Source organism: Muscardinus avellanarius, assembly GCF_963383645.1.
Source record: "Muscardinus avellanarius genome assembly, chromosome: 4".
NCBI classification, from domain to species: domain Eukaryota; kingdom Metazoa; phylum Chordata; class Mammalia; order Rodentia; family Gliridae; genus Muscardinus; species Muscardinus avellanarius.
Genome location: NC_137789.1, coordinates 37791093 through 37811221, shown reverse-complemented (window position 1 = coordinate 37811221; position 20129 = coordinate 37791093). Strand labels below are relative to the sequence as shown.

General features: G+C 37.8%; 1 protein-coding gene across 2 annotated transcripts in view; it reads right to left on the bottom strand.

The window, feature by feature from the left end:
- UBR5 (ubiquitin protein ligase E3 component n-recognin 5) overlaps positions 1 to 20129 on the bottom strand; it is a gene marked incomplete at both ends in the record, with an annotated part of 130388 nt that overhangs the window by 1112 nt on the left and 109147 nt on the right. For both annotated transcript variants that reach the window (XM_080693631.1, XM_080693632.1), the window contains 13 exons: positions 3184 to 3269; positions 3564 to 3708; positions 5270 to 5383; positions 5699 to 5854; positions 7101 to 7185; positions 7835 to 8010; positions 9868 to 9928; positions 10808 to 10938; positions 13685 to 13829; positions 14532 to 14643; positions 16207 to 16450; positions 18831 to 18929; positions 19014 to 19134. In XM_080693631.1, the coding sequence (XP_080549757.1) occupies positions 3184 to 3269; positions 3564 to 3708; positions 5270 to 5383; positions 5699 to 5854; positions 7101 to 7185; positions 7835 to 8010; positions 9868 to 9928; positions 10808 to 10938; positions 13685 to 13829; positions 14532 to 14643; positions 16207 to 16450; positions 18831 to 18929; positions 19014 to 19134 (1675 nt within the window). The remainder of the gene's footprint in view (positions 1 to 3183; positions 3270 to 3563; positions 3709 to 5269; positions 5384 to 5698; positions 5855 to 7100; positions 7186 to 7834; positions 8011 to 9867; positions 9929 to 10807; positions 10939 to 13684; positions 13830 to 14531; positions 14644 to 16206; positions 16451 to 18830; positions 18930 to 19013; positions 19135 to 20129) is intronic.

Sequence of the window (20129 nt, the reverse complement as noted above, 5' to 3'; positions counted from 1 at the left end):
CAATACCAAAAATAATAATAACGATAATAGTACATTATTGTCAATGCTGTATACAGGATAACTTTATAATAGTAATTACATTAGGGAATAGGTACTATACATTAAATTTATGCAATAAGCAATATTACCACTAAATTTTATTATGGATCTATTTTGTGCAATAGTATAATGAATGATTCTCAAAAAATGGTAACTTCTATTTAATTTTCTTTACTTAAATAACCAAGGATATGCTTTTCTGCAATACTTATTTCTCTAAATATATACCATTTTTCATTAATCTACACTATGTATATACTAGTCTGTGATAATAAATGTTTATTTCTCAAGAAAAAGTTTTTTTTTAAGGGAGTGCATTTATTGTACACAACTAAACAGTGAAATACATCCATTTTGCCAGAATGACTCAGAAACCTAAACAAACTAATTTATTTCCTGAAGCACAGTTGTATGAGAAACCTCACAGAGGAGAGTACAGGAAATAAAATAAAAGGGAAAGGAAAGGAGAAAGGACGGGTGGACATTCTTCTAAGTATTAGGGCCTATGAAATCTTCAAAGAACTATGAAAGAGATGAGATATTTTCTAGCGATAACACTGGCCCAATCTACTCATCTGACAAATAAAGACACATGGTATAAAATATTTCCCCAGGAATAAATGTTGTCAACCAAGATAGGTGACTACATCACTGGACCTTCAAGAATTAAGAAGAAAAAAAAAATACTGGCAGAACTACTCTCTCCAAGATGAAATAAACTATGTAGTTCTTACCCAATAACTCCGTAAGACCTGTATTTGCAAGACTAATAATTCATGGGACAACTGTTTGGAAAAAGCCCTATAATATACTTATGCACTCCAAGCTTTCCCTTAGACATACCTGGATAAAGTAATATGTGAAAGAGAAAGAAAGGGTAAGGGAAATGGGACATGTTCCTTAACACTAAAAGTAATGTTACAGGCATGTAAAGAAAGAAGCTCATATGCTAAAACTGTTGATAGGAAATTTTGAGGCCCTTCCTGAGATTTTCTATCTTTCTGAGTAGTTAGCAATTTTTTTTTTTTTCTAGTAGAAGGCAGAGATTGGAATAAGATTTGACTTGGCTGACTAGAATGAGGCTGTATGGGTTTAAAAATATTAAAACAGCCAGGCGTGGTGGCTTATGCTTGTAATCCCCGTGCTTGGGAGGCTGAGACAGGAGGATCGCAGAGGTTCGAAGCCAGCCTCAGCTACTTAGTGAGGCTCTCAGCAATTTAGTGAAACCCTGTTTCCAAATAAAGTATAAAATAGATCCGGGAGTATAGCCCAGAGGTAAAAAAAAAAAAAAAAAAAAAAAAAAAAAAAAGCCCCTGGGTTCCACCCCCAGTACCACCAAACAAACAAAAAATATTAGAACATTAAAACTGTGGAATAGATTAAATTAGAACTTAAAACAAATGGCAGATCATTTCTAGTTTCAGGTCTTACAGAATTGATATATATGGGCCTTGTCTAAGGAAACAAGGGACTCTGAAACAACGGGGACAGCTAGGTTGACACTAGTGGGGTCTGGGAAAGTTAAATGCTCACCAATTTTATCAATAGAACAACCTAAGTTATATTATCAGGGTTACTAAACCATAATTAGTACCAGGTAGCAGCTAGACCCACTGAGCACCTATCTTGCCACAGTGAAGAGATCCTGGAAGGTTTCCTGAATCATGTAAAAATTTGGGAATGCTAAAAGCAGCTCTGGATTAAGCTGAAGGTATATGGGAATTTATATGTTTTGTGCTTTCCTGAACAAGTATTTATTCTCTGTCTCTCAAATAAAATGCAAGCTATGCTCAGACACTGGGTCATATTCAAACATCTCATTAGTGGTCTGGTTTAGAATTAAGGTTGTTTAGACAAAGGAAATATCCCAGAACACCATGAGGAATATGAGCAGAAAGGACTTCTGAGGTTTTCTGGATAAGGAATGCCTTCAAATTTCTACAAGACAGTCTGGAACAGACTAGAATGCCTTTTGAAATTAATGAGCAAGTTAATCTGGTTATGGATACATCTGAGGCTAGACCTATGTGGGTTCCTTTTCCTGTTGCTAAAGTTACCCATGACCATTTGTGATCCAGAAATATTAAATGGAAAATTTCAGGAACAATCCATACGCTCTAAATTGGGTGCTACTATCCCAATGCAGACACAAATCATCCTTTTGTTCAATATATTTATACTATGTATGCTACCCACCGATCAGTCAGTCATTAGTAGCCATCTTGGCTATCATGTTCAAGTAGCCCTTATTTTATTTAATGGCCCCAAAGCATAAGAATACTGATGCTGGCAATTCAGATATGCCAAACAGAAGCCATTAAGTGTTTTCTTTAAGCAAAATTGTAAAAGTTCTCAACTTATTAAGAAAAGAAAAACAATCACATGCTGAGGTGCCTAAGTCTATAATGAGAATGGAAGTTCTGGATATTATACTGTCAGGAAGGAAATAGAAATTCATGCTAGTTCTACTGTCACATTACAAACTACAGAAAGTTAGCATAGTGTGTGATTAACTGCTTAGTCAAGGTGGAAAAGGTACTATATTATAGGGTTTGGAACACATCCCTCGTGAATAAAGGGTAGGCCTAATGAGAAAAACCATATCCCAGCAATAAGCTAGTATCTGCTTGCGAGACTAAGGACAGCATATCAACACCCACGTGCCTTTGGAGATTACGTAGTACCACAAGTATTCTGTTACAAAGAGCAAAAAATGTCTTTTATTTCTTACCTCCTATAATTTCTCTACCTAAAATTAATGTGATTAAAATTAATTGATTATAAACAGTATTTTAAAATTTGGGAGCCAGGCGGGTTGGCGCACGCTTGTAATCCCCGCGCTTGGGAGGCAGAGACAGGAGGATCGCGCAGGTTCGAAGCCAGCCACGCACGCTGGCTTAGGAGACCCTGTTTCCAAATAAAAATGTAAAAATAGGTCTGGGAGTGTAGCCCGTAGGTAGAAGGGCTTCCAGGAACCCCAGTACCACCCAAAAAAAAAAAAAAAAAAATTGGGGATAGGAGTGTAGCTAAGTGGTAGAACTAGTGCTTAACACAGTGTGGCTTTAGGCTCAATCCCTGACACCAACAGCAGCAGCAGCAAACCCCTTTATTTCCTTCTACAAAGTGTGTGAAGCTTTAACTTACAAGATCTTGTCGTTCTGTCATGCTCATCTTCTCTACTATTGACCAAAACCAACGTTTGAACTGCAAGAGCTTCTCAGCATTTTCTCCTAAGAATGAAGAGTATAAATCCAATGTATTGTAACAGTTGTTATATCTTTAGAATATTGTTATACTTCTTATAATAAAAAAGATACAAAATTAGAAGTTAAAGATTTGAGGGGTCTAATTCCTAATACAAAAAGTGGGCATCATTTCATAATGTAAAGCCTCTGCAGTTGATTAGCTAATCCAAACTCAAGACCAAAATGAAAAATGAACCACCATTTGCAAAATTCTTAACTCATAACCAATTTCTCCATATTGTCTGTTCCTTAAGTAAACATTAAAAAAAATTCCCCTACCTGATTCATCATTGAAAGAGGTGAAACTGATCAGCATCTGCACATTAACTTCACCGCAGCCATTTACCAAAAGCCTAAAATCTTCTGCTGTTAAATCTTCTAATGAATTTTTTGGAAGCACATCTAGTAGACCCTTCCTCATTGCCTAGAGAATTAAAAAAAATGATCCTTTTTTTATAATCAGTATATCTTTCGCAAAGCATTTATTTATATTGTTAGAGCCCAATATCTAATTTTAGCAACCTTTTCTAAGAATGTTAGTTCCCTTATAAACCAAAGAGGAAAAAGATTAAGTTATATCTTTTATATATTAGCAGATTCAAAACAGAGAAAAGCAGAAGGGGGGAAAAAAGTATAGTAAATAGTTGAACTTCAAAGTGAAGTAGTATTTTTATAAGCTAGTAGTAAAATGAAATTATTTTTAATTATGTTAATTAACAAGTAGGCTGGCCATTAAATAATAGCTTCAATTTGTTAAACGTGCTATCTCCTTTCAACATCCTAGAAAAAAAAAACCCCACATCCAAACCCAAACTCTAGAAGGTGGTGAAGCCAAGACCTTAACTTGAACCTGACAGTATGATTCTAGGATCTACATAGTTAGCCCAGCGTAGGGATCAGAAATATCTGGCATCATCAACCCAAAAGTTATATAAGCACTGTACCCTAGAAAGGGAAAGAGTTAATAGAGCAGCCTGATGTTGCTCTTGGGTAGGGTCTGACTGCGGGGCTAGCCCTTGGTGGACGTGCTCTTGATGGTTCCATTGCTGATGAAGCCATGTGATGAGTGGGGAATGAGCTTGTGTAGCCAATCTGTGCAAACAGAAAATGCCTACAGGACTAGCCTCCAATAAAAACTCTGGGTTCTGACTCTTAGGTGGGCTTCCTGAGGCAGAAACACCATGCCACATGTTGTGTTTCACTGCTGGAGGAAGAGCTGTGCTGTGACCACCCATGCCCTACCCCACAGAGAACTTTGGAAACCTATACTTGAAATCCTCCAGATTCTGCCTAATGTATCTTTTCCTCTGCTGATCTTGATAATGGTATAACTGCCTGAGAGTCCTGTGTTTCCAGAAGTCCATTCAAAGTACGAATGGTGATAGGACCCTAAAAAAACTACAGTTCAGCCCCACGAGCATCCTTTCTGATGACTATATGAACTTTCCAAACAGGGGTGTGTGTGTGTGTGTGTGTGTGTGTGTGTGTGTTACTGGGGATGGAACCCAGGGGCATTCTATCTCCGAGCCACACTCCCAGCCCTATTTTTCAGTCTTTTACTTTATGAGGTGTGTGTGTGTGCGTTTGTGTGTGTGCGTGTGTTACTGGGGATGGAACCCAGGGGCATTCTATCTCCGAGCTACACTCCCAGCCCTATTTTTCAGTCTTTTACTTTATGAAACAGGGTCTCACTGAGTTGCAAAGAATCTCACTAAGTAGCCAAGGCTGTCTGTGAACTGCGATCCTCTGGTCTCTGCCTCCCAAATGGTGGGATTACAAGAGTGCGCCAAATAGTTTTATGTAAAAGAAAATGAGTACTTGGTCTGGACTCTCAAATTTAACTGCAATTTGGCTAGAAAATAAGTTCATTTTAATTTGAAAATCTTGGCCTTTTGTAGCTGAGTATACTAAGTTCTAATTTACTATGACACACATGACAACAAATACAGCCTTATCACATGATACATTTTCTAGAAAATACTTACATGTAATGGTTGTTCTGCAACAACTAACATTCTGTGTTCTGCATATTTCCGTACATACTCATACACATTCTGGGGAGTGACTGGTATATTTACACCATTAGGAATGAGCTCAACCTGTTAAAAAAAATTCAGCAATGTCATTCAAAGACAGGTCTGTCAAAGCAATATTAACAGTTTATAAGTTTACTTCTGTAATCTGAATATCTAAGTGAGTCTTTATCTGACAAATATCTAAAGATACAAAATAAGTCCTCAGTAAGTACAAAAATTTCTTCAAATTCTTAGCCAGTCTTACTCTTCATCTGTATCTCTATCATGGTCATTTCTCTTTCTTTGAGCACACACATCATTCTTTGTCTGTCTGTCTGTGTCTGTCACCAAAATAAATCTATATAAAACAAGGACAACAACCCAATTCTGCTGCTTTACCTGTCCTCCTCCCTCTTCTTTACACAGGTCAATTGCAAATGCCAAATCCATTGCTGAGAAAACAGCATCAGCATCTGAACTCTGAGATGCGAGGATTAGTTGCCGCAAACTCTCATACATTACAGGATCAAAAAAAGCGAAATCATGCCAATTGACCTAAGAAAGTAATCATATGAAATGCAATTAGGAAATGGCTCCACCCAAGTCATTGATAAATTAACATCTAATCAAGAATTTCCCACTAATAAAACTGCTTTAAAAGGTAAAATTTTGTAAGTCTTTGGTTCTTACCCATCATTTAATATTTGAAGTATAAAAGTAACATTTTCTGTGTCCGGTACCGGGGACTGAACCCAGAGACATTCTAACTATATAATCTCTATATTCCAAGCTATACCCCCCAGCCCTTTTTTTTATTTTGAAACAGTAAAAAAATAAGTTGCTGAGAGTCTCATGGGTCTCACCAAATCACTAAAACTGGCATTGAACTTGCAGTCCTTTTTGCCTCCCAAGTTACTGGGATTATAGGTGTACAACTACCACACCCAGCTTAAAAAGGGTTACTTTCTGAAAAATATTAAAGCTGTACCATAAGCGTTTTTTCTAAGTTCCAATAATTTATTTGAAAATCTGGTACTAGTGAGGCACAGTGACACATGCCTATAATCCCAGCTACTCAGGAGGCTGAGACAGGGGCATCCAATATAAATACATAATATGCCACAAGCATCGGGAGATTGCTTGCAACAGGATCCAGTCCAACAGGCCCAGAGTTACCTATGGTGCCCACTCTAGATGTGTATCTAGTATCCCCATGTATGAAGACTTTACCTATGTCATTAAGTACTTGAAAATCATTTACAATCACGATGGTAATGCTTTAAAATTTAGTAAGCAAAATGTTTTAAACTGTGCCGCACTTATTTATTTTTGCAGTACTAGAGATGGAACCCAGGGGCATTCTAACTCTAAGCTACACCCCCAGCCCTATGTTTTATTCTTTATTTTATTTTATTTTTGCGGGTCTGGGGATGGGCATTTGACCTCCGAGCTATACCCCATGCCCTGTTTTTATTCTTTTATTTTGAAACAGGGTCTCACTACATTGTGGAGAGCCTTAGTAGCTGAGGCTGTCTGTGAACCACAATCTTCCAGTCTCAGCCTCCCAAATGCTGAGACTACAAGCGTGTGCCACCACGCCTGGCACTTTTTATTCTTTATTTTGAAACTGGGTCTCACTGAGCTGCAAAGGACCTCACTTCACTAAGTAGCTGAGGCTGTCTGTGAACCATGACCCTCTGGTCTCAGCCTCCCGAATGCTGGGATTACAAGTGTGGGCCACCACACCCGGCTTTTATTTAAAATATCATGTAATTGTGTTATGTTCATCAAAATTACTTACTTTTCTACCAAGCAACACTTTAATTACATGTCTATTTAATGTTATAGGACATAGTTCATTCTGCAACAAACAAAGTCCAAGAATCCTAAAAATAAAAAGAGAAGACTTAAATTCAAAATTAATTCTAGAATACATAGCCTCACACATACATAAACATGGGGGGGGGGCCCAAACTGGGGATAGAATCCAGAGGCATTCTACCTCTAAGTAACATCCCCAGCCCTATTTTTTAATTCTTTATTTTGAAACAGGTTCTGAACTGCAAAGGGCCTCACTAAGTAGCTGAGGCTGGCTTCGAACCTGTGCAATCTTCCTGTCTCAGCCTCCCAAATGCTGGGATTACAAGCATGCTCCACCACGCCCGGCTTTATACATTTAATATTTTGAGAAATTTTCTACAGCTTTATTATTTCTCATCCCGTATGAAATACAGCATACACCCAGTTTTAAAACAAGTAATTTTTAGCTGACACACACATATAAACACAGCCAATGCAAAGGCTAAGGCAGGAAGATCTCAAGTTTGAGACCAGCCTGGGCACATTATGAGATGTCCTGAGGGATTGGAGAGTGGTAATATTTTAGAAAATCTCATTAATCTTTTTTTTTTTTTTAACTTAGGGGCTGAGGATGTAGCTCAGTGGTACGCATGTTTAACATGCACAGGCCCTGGGTCCAATCTCCAACACCCTTCCTCTCCCAAAATTTAAATACTAAGATGAGAGTTATTTTACCTGCCAATGTTTCTGAAACAATTCAACCTTGCTTCTGTGTTTTTGCCAGGTCTTGGAGTATAAAATCCTCGCTTTCCAGGTTGGTAAAACAAAGGGGCATTGTCGTCACCATCATCTGTATCATCTAAATCCATATCCACCACGCTTCGACTAGAGCCATGGCGCTTTCGGTTTTCCTTAAAACAGTATCAGAGATTAAGCCTCAAGATTTATTTTTTAAAAATACGATGTATGCTGGGCGTGGTGGCGCACGCTTGTAAGCCCAGCATTCGGGAGGCTGAGACCAGAGGATCGCGGTTCGCAGACAGCCTCAGCTACTCAGTGAGGCTCTCTGCAACTCAGTGAGACCCTGTTTCAAAATAAATAATAAAAAATAGGGCAGGGGGGTGTAGCTCGGAGGTCAAATGCCCCTGGGTTCCACCCCCAGACCCGAAAGAAAAAAAAATTACAATGTATGAGGGATGGGGATATAGCTCAGTGGAACAACACATGCCTAGCAAGCATGAGGCTCTGGGTTTGATCACCAGCACCAGCAAAAAGAAAAGAATAGATTGGTTTTTAAATCATTCAAAATAAAATCAAAAGGTGGAGGAGCATTCATATTTAAATGTATTTTGTAATGATACTAACAAGAAACTAACATCACCTTGAAGGACTATGATACACAAACCTTAAACATGTTAGGACTTTACCATCTATTACTTAAATAAAATCACCTTAATGCCTGAAAAAGATATTTTCACTGGAAACAAAACCCTGGATAGACAATTCAGCACTCTAATGAAGTTTCATGATCTTTTGGCTTCTTTCTTATTCTCTGACAAGAAATCAACAGGTTTTCAGGTCACTGTTTTCCTATATGTAAGATACTACCCTTTGGCTACTTTCAAGAACATTTCTTTATCTTTCTTCTACCAGTTTGACTTGAGTGTCTGGACATAACTTTCTTTTAGTTTAACCTATCTGGAATTCACTGACCTTGGATCTGTAAGTCTACATCTTTCATAGAATTTACCTTTCAGATATTTTTTCTTTAAATTTTTTTCTATAGTTAATTTCTTTTTACTTTTCCTCTGAGTACTCCAAGGACATAATGTCTGGCCTTTTCATATTGTGCAAAAGGCCCTGAAAATGTGGTTTGATCTGTTTTACTTCTTTACCCAATCTGTTCAGAAGAGCGAGCTTCCATTGAGCTGCAAGCTGGCACTTTATTGTCATGTTCACTCTGCTGCTGACTTATCTAGTGAATTTTATTTTCTTTCAGAAGTTATACTTTCAGTTCTAAAATGTGTTTCTCTTTTAAACTTTCTATTTATCTGCTGAGAACCTTAATCTTTCCACTTATTATCTCAGTCATGAGTCTTTGATAATTCCAACAAGCGGGTCAGTTCACCATTACCATCTATTGATTCCTCTTGCAGAAGAACTGGCTGGTTCTGTATATGTTATGTAATTTTAGAGCCTATGAATGTTTGTACTGTGGACATTTTGAATATCAGGTTGTAAACTTGAGGTGTATTAAAATGATTTGATTTGATATGATAAGATTTGATTTTTGTTTTGATGTGTGGGGGGGTATCTTTAATAGGCAGGGGTTTCAATGCTAATTAAATTTTCAAAATCTTTAAGATGTTGTTTGGGTTTACCCTACATATGTAGCACGTGGAATAGTTTTGAGACTTGGGACAATGGTTTATAATTTAGTCTAAAGCCTTTGTTCTCTTCCAGGTAAGATGAAGTAACAGAGCAAATTTCCCCTCCTGAAAAGATACCATATGCCAATCATTTTTCAAGTTTTGACTTCTCTTTTCAATTTGTGTATTACTGTTTACTTTTTTTAAATTCTCAGGTAGTTCCTTTTTGTTTGGTCCAGAGCTTTTAGTCATAATCAGTGAAAGAGATAACACTCGTTCTCTATGAATTTTACCCATAAAAATGTGGTTTCTTCCTACATACTGCTTTCTTCCCATCTGAATTTTTCTTATAATTTAAGTTATAAGGGCTTAACAGAATATGAACAAAATATTCCTTACCTGTACCTTTTCCGAGGAATCTAATAATCCAAGATCAAGGATACTATCAGCTCCATTTTCCCTAAAAACAAACAAAAAATTAATTTCTAAGAATTTATAAATTCATTTAAGTTTTGAAGTCAATGAATATCCAGGGCACTTATGAATCCTAATGCCATTACAGGGGGGCAAAATAATCAGTAGTACATATTTTTAAACCCCATTTGATGTTACGTGTATAACTGAAGATAATGGGGGTAAAGAGTGCCCCCGGTTTAAGACAACATAAATGCAGTCTTCATCAGGGACTGGAAACTAAGGCTCAGAGCAAGCATTGTAGAAGGCAGAAAAATTGAGTTCCAGCCCCAGCACCACAGAAATTTTCACCTAAAATAATCAACATTTCAAAGCTTCAAACTAGTTATTAGTGTAGACCCAGAAGAGAGGCCATAGAATAAGTACGGCATATCTTCCTAATGTCACTTTCAGCTATCAACTTGGGAGATGAGGGATAAGTAATTTAACTGTTATCTTTAGATTTCATATTAAAACAAACATGCACTAAAGAATAAAAAGCAAAACTTCCATGAATTTCTAAAGTGAATCATGGGGCCTAAAAGCAATTTCATACTTATGACACGAAGTTAGGCACTACCTTCCAAGATTTTTTTGAGTCTAATGTGGCCCAAAGATATTATGGTGGAGATTCTGAGATGTACTTCTTTGAAGCAATTCTTAAATATCAATATACATAAAACTTTTGGAACGTAAGTGACTAATAAAAACTACCATTCTAAAACAGAAATCCGGCTGGCTTGCTCCATAGATTTTAAGCCACCATTTTAGAAAGCATTTTAAGTACTGTACTATATGGTACAAATTTTAGGCAATTGGTGACATACAAATAGGAAATAAAGTAGCTGATGTTTAAATGAAACGCGTTCCCAACGGCACACATTACCGTCCATGTGCAATGATGAGCTCCATGGCCTCATCCACTCTCGCTCTCAGTGAATCTTCACTTGCTAGGAGGAGAAGCAACTGCGCTGGAGATAACTCCAACAGCATGCCAGTGATTTTGCTTGCAAATGCCTATAAAATATTGAACAAATGTTACTTGCCTGCACTCTGAAATTACTTGTCAAAATCTGCAACCAAGCCAGGTGTGGTAGTGCATGCTTGTAATCCCAGCATCCGAGAGACTGAGACAAGAGGATCCAGGTTCGAGGCCACCCTCAGCTACTTAGTGAGGCCCTCTGCATCTTAGTGAGATCCTGGTTTTTTGTTTTTTTTTTTTTCTTTTGGTAGTACTGGGGTTCCTAGAAGCCCTTCTACCTCCAGGCTACACTCCCAGACCTATTTTTACATTTTTATTTGGAAACAGGGTCTCCTAAGCCAGCACGCGCGGCTGGCTTTGAACCTGTGCGATCCTCCTGTCTCTGCCTCCGAAGCGCAGGGATTATAAGCGTGTGCCACCACGCCCGGCAAGAGACCCTGTTTCAAAATAATGAAGAATAAAAAATAGGGCTGGGGGTATACCTCAAAGGCAGAATGTCCCTGGGTTTGATTGCCAGTACTGCAGACAGACAGACAGACAGACAGACAGACAGACAGACAGACACACACACACACACACATCAAAAAGAGACCTTATGCTGGGCGTGGTGATGCACGCTTGTAATCCCCGTGCTTGGGAGGCTGAGACAGGAGGATCGCACAGGTTCGAAGCCAGCCTCAGCTACTTAGTGAGGCTCTCAGCAACTCAGTGGGACCCTGTTTCCAAATAAAATGTAAAATAGGTCTGAGAGTATAGCCCGGAGGTAGAAAGCCTCTGGGTTCCACCCCCAGTAACCCCCCTCCCAAAAAAGAGAGACCTTGGTGGTGGTTAATAGTGAGGATCGGTATTTACTTTTTTTTTTTTTTTTTTTTTTTGGTGGTACTGGGTGTGGAACCCAGGGGCTTTTTATCTCTGGGCTATACTCCCAGACCTATTTTTATATTTTATTTGGAAACAGGGTCTCACTAAGTTGGTGAGAGCCTCACTAAGTAGCTGAGGCTGGCTTTGCACCTGCAGGATCCTCCTGTCTCCGCCTCCCAAGCGTGAGGATTACAAGTGCTTGACACCACACCCAGCTTGTATTTACTTTTTAAAAAGGAAGAGATAAAGAGTAGAAAAGAGAAATACATAAGAAACCTGAATGCTACAAAAATTTTTCTTGAGTTAGTGAGATCCTTATGAAACCAGAAGTTTAGCTATGGAGAACTCTGACGGTGAGTGTGCACACCATGCAGAGGCTGCACTAACATGGTCTTCTTTAGGCTACTTATGACTCTTTAAGCTTTTTAGGGTTAATTCCATGAAAACCAACCATACATGCACTCTATTTCCATATTTTTTTTTTTTTTTTTTGTGTGTGTGTGTGTGTGTGTGTGTGTGTGTGTACACGATAGAGTGAAACCCAGGGGCTTTTCTACCTCCGGGCTATACTCCCAGCCTTATTTTATAATTTATTTGGAAACAGGGTCTCACTAAGTTGCTGAGAGCCTAAGTAGCGGAGGCTGGCTTCGAAACTGTGCGATCCTCCTGTCTCAGCCTCCCAAGCGCGGGGATTACAAGTGCACGTCATCACACCTGGCCGCATAATTTTTTATCTCTTTCATTTAGGATAGAAAACAGAAAAGGGAAGAGAAGTGAGGAAAGGCAAAAATATGCCTATATTTAAGGCAAGAAATGTAACTGTTTCCCCCCCCCAAAAAAAAACGCCCACTAGTTTATATGTTTCATACTACATGAAAGAAATGTGACATTCAAAAGAAATCTTTCTAGCTGGACGTGGTGGCGCACGCTTGTAATCCCTGTGCTTGGGAGGCGGAGACAGGAGGATCGCGCAGGTTCAAAGCCAGCCTCGCTGGCTTAAGAGACCCTGCTTCCAAATTTTTTTTAAAAAAGTATAAAATAGGTCTGGAAGTGTAGCTTGGAGGTAGAAGGGTTTCCAGGAACCCCAGTACCACCAAAAAAAAAAAAATCTTTCTGTAATATTTATCAGCAATAGATTAATAGATTACTGCAATGTGCTTGGGCTACAACTTGCTAGCAAATAAAGTTGAACTAGAAAAATAACAATAATTTGTACAAATAAGAATATAGATAAACACAGTATACAGCTAATTCTCTAGCATACAAAAATTTGGAAGGTAGAAATGGGTACAGTGTGAGCCAGGTGTGGTGCTACATGCTTATAATCCCAGTACTTGGGAGGCTGAGACCGGAGGAGCGCAGGTTCGTGGCCAGCCTCAGCTGCTTAGTGAGGAGACCCTGTTTCAAAATAAAGAATAAAAACTACAGCTGGGGTGTTGCTCAGAGGTAGAATGCCCCTGGGTTCAATCCCCAGTACCATACACACAAAAGAAGTCCAGTGTCCGCACCTAGAAAATGAGGAAAGAGATGAGAAAAGAAAGTAAAGCTATACAGTTATCCTTTATTATTATTATTATTATTATTTTTTTTTTTTTTTTTTTTTTGTGGTGGTACTGGGGTTCCTGGAAGCCCTTCTACCTCCGGGCTACGCTCCCAGACCTATTTTATATTTTTGAAACAGGGTCTCTTACGCCAGGGCGGCTGGCTTCGAACCTGCACGATCCTCCTGTCTCCGCCTCCCAAGCGCGGGGATTACAAGCGTGCGCCACCACGCCCGGCTCCTTTATTATTTAATAAAGCTAACTTTTCAGCTAAACACAGTCCTCAGTCATGTGGTCAGTAGCTGCCATTTTAGTTCAAAAGCAAGAGAAGAAAAGAAGACTCAGCCAGTGAAGAGGTAGCTCTGTGCACGGTACATACCGGTTGCATGGCTTGCACGCGGGGATAGAGCCTCTCTCCAAGTGCCTGTCGGTGTGCTGGCAGAGGATCAGGATCATCACTAGGATTCCCTTCTGATGCAGGCCTGAATGGCCTCGTGTCAATGGAGAGCTGTCTTCGAAAGTCTCTGTAAGAGGAAGAAAGCTCTTATGAGTTTATATCCTTTGATTACAAGGTATAACTATCAGCACAACTAGAAACAGAAAACCACAGCACACAGGTTGTTCCAGGTAGGGTCTAAGGTGCTATGATGTCTAAATAGAAGTTGGGAAATAAAAGGTTATCTAGAGCTTGTCACTTAAAAGTCTATAAATTTATAATGTATAATTTGATTCTAAGGGACTAGGACCTTAAAAGTATCAGAAACCTAAAAGGCAATATTACTTCAATTGCTCTCAAGTTGTGTGTGTGTGTGTGTGGGGGGTTGTTTTTGTGTTTTTGGTGGTACTCACCAGGGGCATTCTGCCTCTAAACTACGCCCTCAGCCCTACCATATTTTTAATTTAAAATGGGATCTCACTAAGTTTCTGAGGCTGGCCGTGAACCGGGGGTCCTCCTGTCTCAGCCATCAGCCTCCCAAATACTAGTGTCACAAGCATGTACCACCATGTCTGACTTGCTTCTCAGTTTTTAAAGCAGAACTTTTTTTTTAGCTTTTAGCAAGTACTGGTTAGACTATTCTTAATTACTACACATGTATTCAAATATTAAAAATAAAATCTTAAAAAATATTTCTTTAAAAATTCCAAAATTAAGATTCTTTCATTTACAAGTGACATCTAATTCATGTACAACACCGGTATTTAATAAAAGATACAAAATTACCTACCTATCCCGGTCTCTCCGAGAACCTGCTCGCAAGCCACTACTCCTCCTCATTTCCCTTTCTCTCTCCCTTTCCCGGTCTCTCTCTCCTCTGTTCCTTAATCTCTGCATTAAGCCTAGAAAAGATAAAATATGAATGCAAATGGGACTGCCTTAGTTTCAGTGGGTGCAAATAAATGAGTCAAATACAAAAATCATGGCTCAAGACCACCTTCCTTGGCACTGTGTTGCGAGTGTCTTTCTCCCACTTGCCCTCTGATTCTGAGGACTACAAGTAGATTGTACAGAGTATACCTGGCACTTCAGTATTTGTTAAATGGGTTTTTTCTCCTTTGTCCATGTCAAAGCTGTGAAACAGTATGTAGCAACTAGGGCTATCATGGTTAGAGTCATTTAAATATCTTCTCTAATCTTAGTTTGGGGCATTAAAGCAGTATAGGCAATTATAACATTAGTTATTATTTTAAAGTTTCTAAACCTAAGCCAAAATATAGTTTCCTATAAGAGGATCAAAAAAATTATTTCTGAAATGTTATGATTGACCAGGTTTCCTTGTTCAAATCTGCTCAACTATTATTATTTAGCACTGTTAGCACTGTATAGGAAGTCAGATGGGAAGTGAGGGTGAAAAGCTTTAAAGCTCGTTTGTCAGCCTCCAACCTTTCTACAGCTCAGTCGGCCTCCACAGTGATTTATAAAGCCCCAAGATACAGATTATCACCTAAGTAAAATCCAGAAATGTTTTTTAGCCATCTCTATAAACTTCTCTCCCCTAAATTACTATAGCCATCCAGTTATAAAGCTAACAACCTTCTGCCCCTATTTGACCAATTATTTCCTAAAAGCTTTGGTAATTTTCACAAATTTTAAAATTTGCTAACTGTAATCTTGAACATTATTTAAGAGCCCTATTCCAAAAATACTAGTTCTCAAGTAATGAGCTTTTGCACTCTCAAAGGATGTTAATATAGAAAGTCTAACTTTAAAAGAAAAATAAAGCCTCTCTAAATTAAGATATTGAGGTAGGTGATAAAACCGGTTTACATTTGACTGCAAACTCCTTATCTCACTGGAGACTAAAAGTAAGTTTAAAAACCATGCTTTGAGCCGGGCGTGGTGGCGCACGCTTGTAATCCCAGCATTTGGGAGGCTGAGACCGAAGGATCACAGTTCGCGGACAGCCTCAGCTACTTAGTGAGGCCCTCCGCAACTTAGTGAGACCCCGTTTCAGAATAAAGAATAAAAATAGGGCAGGGGATGTGGCTCGGAGGTCAAATGCTCCTGGGTTCCATCCCTAGACCCATTTAAAAAAAAAAAAAATCATGCTTTGAATAGCGTATCAGTTAATATGGGGTAAAAGAAATACTGAATGAAATTTGCTTACTGAATTTTCATATCACCAAATTCTCTCACCCAACCCCAATTCCCCAAACCAATTAGTAACTGAGATGACAAACAAGTACAATCATAAATATCTAGCAAAATAAATGTGGCAATAAAAAAGCAAACTGTTAAAGCTCAATTCCAGTAGTTTAATCAAGATTAGATCAATTTAGAATTAAAATATGAAAATATAAGTCTGCATTAAATTCACCTACTACAAAGACCTATACAATCATGATTATCTTTGTTTTGATTGAACAAAGAAAATTTTGATGATACATGTTATCTGTACTTACTTGTATGGGTACCTTTGTTGGCATTTTGAATACAATCTAGATTTGGCAATTTTTCATTTGACAAAAATGCTTGTGCAATGGCTGTATAAAAACTTCGTGCTACACCACTGCCCTCTCCTGGCTCATCCTTAAAGGTGACTTTTACTCTGTGGACAGCCATTGGAGTGGTAGCACATCTTCGGCCAAAATGATTGTTAAGCTGCCTCATGGTCTGTTGAATGAGAAGATCTCGATCCCGATCGACCTATTTAAACATGCCAAAAGTAGTGAATTTGGGGAGATTACTTTAGAGTCTTCATTGGAAAATCTGAAATTTATCTTTTCTTTCAGAGTTTAAACCTTAAGTATTAGGTTTTCAAAAACTTACAAATTCTAAATATACAGTATTCTAAAGCAAATAAGAATGATATGCATTAAATCAGAACAATGAAATTTATTCAATTAGAATACTTTCAAGGATCTGGAACACAATTTGTTCTATTTGGGATACAGCACAATAAATTCCTAATGGTTCAGGGATGTAAATTTTAAAAAATACAGATGAATTCCTTGGTGACAGAAAACAAGCAAAATGGAAAAAATATGCAAAAAAAATTGTTACAAAGATACATATTCGTGATTGTATACCACTATGTAAAGATTAAAAACTTCCAAAATTTGAGGAAAAAGCCACTTTATGGAATAGGCAAAACCTGTTGAGTTCGCAAAAAAAAGTGATCCTAAATATGTGAAATAATGTTTAACCTTGTTCAAAATAAGAGAAATTCAATTTAAAACTACACTAAAGTGTCATTTCTTAATTATCACCTTAACCAAAATCTGAAAACTTGACAACAAACTGCCAGCAAGACTGTGGCAAATAAGACATTCTGATAATGATGGAGAAAATACACAAATATATAAATGCTCTACAGAAGTATTTGCCAAAATTTGGGAAAATTATATATGCACATGTCTTTTGACCTAGCCATTTCATGTCTAGAAATCCCTCACAGACACATTAGCAAAAAGAATAGCATACACAAGGCTACTGGTATACTAATCTGTATTAGCAAACGACTAGAAATGAACCCAAGTGTCTAGTAAATAGGAGATTTGCTAAAAAAAAAAAAAAACTGACAACAACTATAAAATACAGCACACTAAGCAAATGTAAAAGGTGGAACATCACCAGGCCTGATGGCACACACCTGTAATCCCAGTACTTGAGAGGCTGAGACAGAAGGATCATAGGTTTAAAGACAGCCTCAGAACTTAAGACTCTGCAACTTTGTGAGACCCTTTTTCCAAATAAAAAAGGCTGGGGGTGAAACTCAAAAGTGGTAGAATGCCCTAGGGTTCAATCCCCAGCACCAAAAAGAAAAAACAAACAAACAAACAAACCCATCTTTCTATAAACAGTTATACCATTTAATCCCAAGGACATATTACTAGCTGTGGGATAAAACACACTGTACACTGTGAGCCTGGGAGAGTGGGGAGGAGATGGAGAATAAATACATGCTTATATATATTTTTTAAAGGGGAGGTGATAAATCTTTAAAAATGGTAAAAGAGATGAGTAGAAACTAAAATTCTCTGAAAATACCTTCTTTTAGAGTTGACTTTGTAATATTATATATTCCTTACAATAATTATGAAATAAAGCCAAAAGAATACAATCTCTAAAAACAACGTAAAATGAAAACAAACAGCTGTCATTATATAAAGCCGGTAGCAAAATCACAAAAAGACATTATTTCAAGCAACTCTAATACCAATCTGACTCTATATATAAAAACAAAGAACCCTGGAAATTAATCTTAAGCTATTTTCAATAACCATTTTTTGGTGGTTGTGTCAATGTTGTCATTCTAGGACTGCTATGTGTATGCTGTGGATAAAAGTGAGCAATATATCAATGTTGGTAAGAAGTTAGATGGATATTCAGTGTGAAAGAAAAGAGACACAGATTTAAGATTTGAGTGTGGTGACCCATGCCTGTAAGTAATACCAGTACTTGGCTGAGACAGGGGATCACAAGTTTCAGGCCATCTCATAAACATAGTAAAACCTTCAGTAACTTAGCAAGACTGTTTCAAAATAAAAATAAAATAGGGGTGGGGGTGTAGCTCAGAGGTAGAATGAACCTTGATTCAATCTCCAGTAGGACACACACACACAAAAAAAGACTCATGTATGCATAATAAAAATTAAAATAAATCTAAGGCTTTGGTCATCTTTAGAGAATGCTAAATCTGCTTTAAAAATCACTCTTCTAAACTTGATGATTATAGTTCCTTCCTTTCTTTTTCTTGTGGCACTGGGTATTGAACCCAGAAGATTCTACCACTGAGCTAAAACCCCCAGCCCGACTTTATTTCTTATTTTGAAACAGGGTCTCACTAAGTTGTAGAGGGCCTCACAAAGTTGCCGAGGCTGGCTTTAAACCTGTGATCCTCCTGTCTCAGCCTCCCAAATACTGGGATTACAGGTGTGTGCCACTACACCCAGGTCTATAGTTCCTTAAAGTTTTTAAGTATATATCCCTAAAAAAGATCTATTGTTATTCTAGATGGTTTAAATATAAATTGCAGATTACAGGTATAGTAAAAAAAAAAAAAAAAAAATCTAAATACCTTTACCTCTAGTGATAAATCTCTTGACTGCTGGTTTCTCAGTTTTTCCATTTCTCTACGGAATTTTGATTCTTTTACCTCAAAACCACCCAATTCCGTTAGGATCTTTAAAAAAATGCATAACAGAATTATTCTCTGCAATACATTCTTAACAGACAAAAAAGAATTTAAAGGGCATAAAATACATACTGATCCAGGTTCTGCTCCAACATCTTCCATGAATACTCTGCCAAACAGTTCTAAAGAAAGGCGCCAACGTCCTAGCAGCATGTCATGGGAAATAACCATTCCCATGAAGCTACACTGTGGCCTGCAATTTAAAGGAGGAGGGAAATAATTTAGCCACTTCCCCAAATTCACTTGTTTTTGGTCAATGACAGTAATTTACTTGGCCTTTTATATTTTGAGTATTAGGTATTTCAAACAACATCCTCTCTAGTTAGAGAATATTTCCTCGGCTACTTATTCCTTACATCCTCTCCATATTATACACCATCCTCAGGGTGCCTCCTACCTTCAAGTTTTACTTTACCTCCTTCTCCTAGAAGTTCAATGTCCAAGAAGTTAATCTAGAAGTCTCCCTCTGGATCAGACTTTCACAATGATCAGAATAATTTCCATTTGCTAATTATTTCCATATGCTCTATTCAAACTCAATATAGCTAAAACTTAATATGGCCTCAACAAGGATTTTCTCTTAATTTTGTCATTATTGCCATCTATTTCTCTATTGCATAATCCTGAAACAAATTATTCCTCCTTTTCTTCTAGAGTAAGAGTCCATTTTGCGTTTCTCTTCCTTTTTGTGATTTCCTTTCCATACTCAAAGCTAATACTTTATCTCAACCCTTTTTTTCGCACTAACCAAAACTAGTAACAGCTTTTTAACTGGTTTCCCCACCTCTACACTTTCTAACCATCTCAACTCAAGCCATATTACTTCTAGGAAGACAGCCACTCCCAGGCTACTGGGATTTCAGTCATGCCCAACTTACATCAGCATTAAACACTCAAAGTCCAGAATCTTAGAACTACTTAGCAAAACTGAAGACAAAAGTCTCCAAATCCAGAAAACTCAACTATTATTATTTTGATATTTGATAACTAGGAAATCACAGAAATAACATTAATTATATTATTTATGTCCAAGTAAATATGTAAGTATAAAATTTCTTTTAAAAATCCTTAAAATAATTATAATAATCCCAGTGTGGTGGCACATGCTTATGACCCCAGAACTTAGGAGGCTGAGATAGAAGGATTACAGATTTGAGGCCAGCCTCAGCTACTTAGCAAGACCCTGTT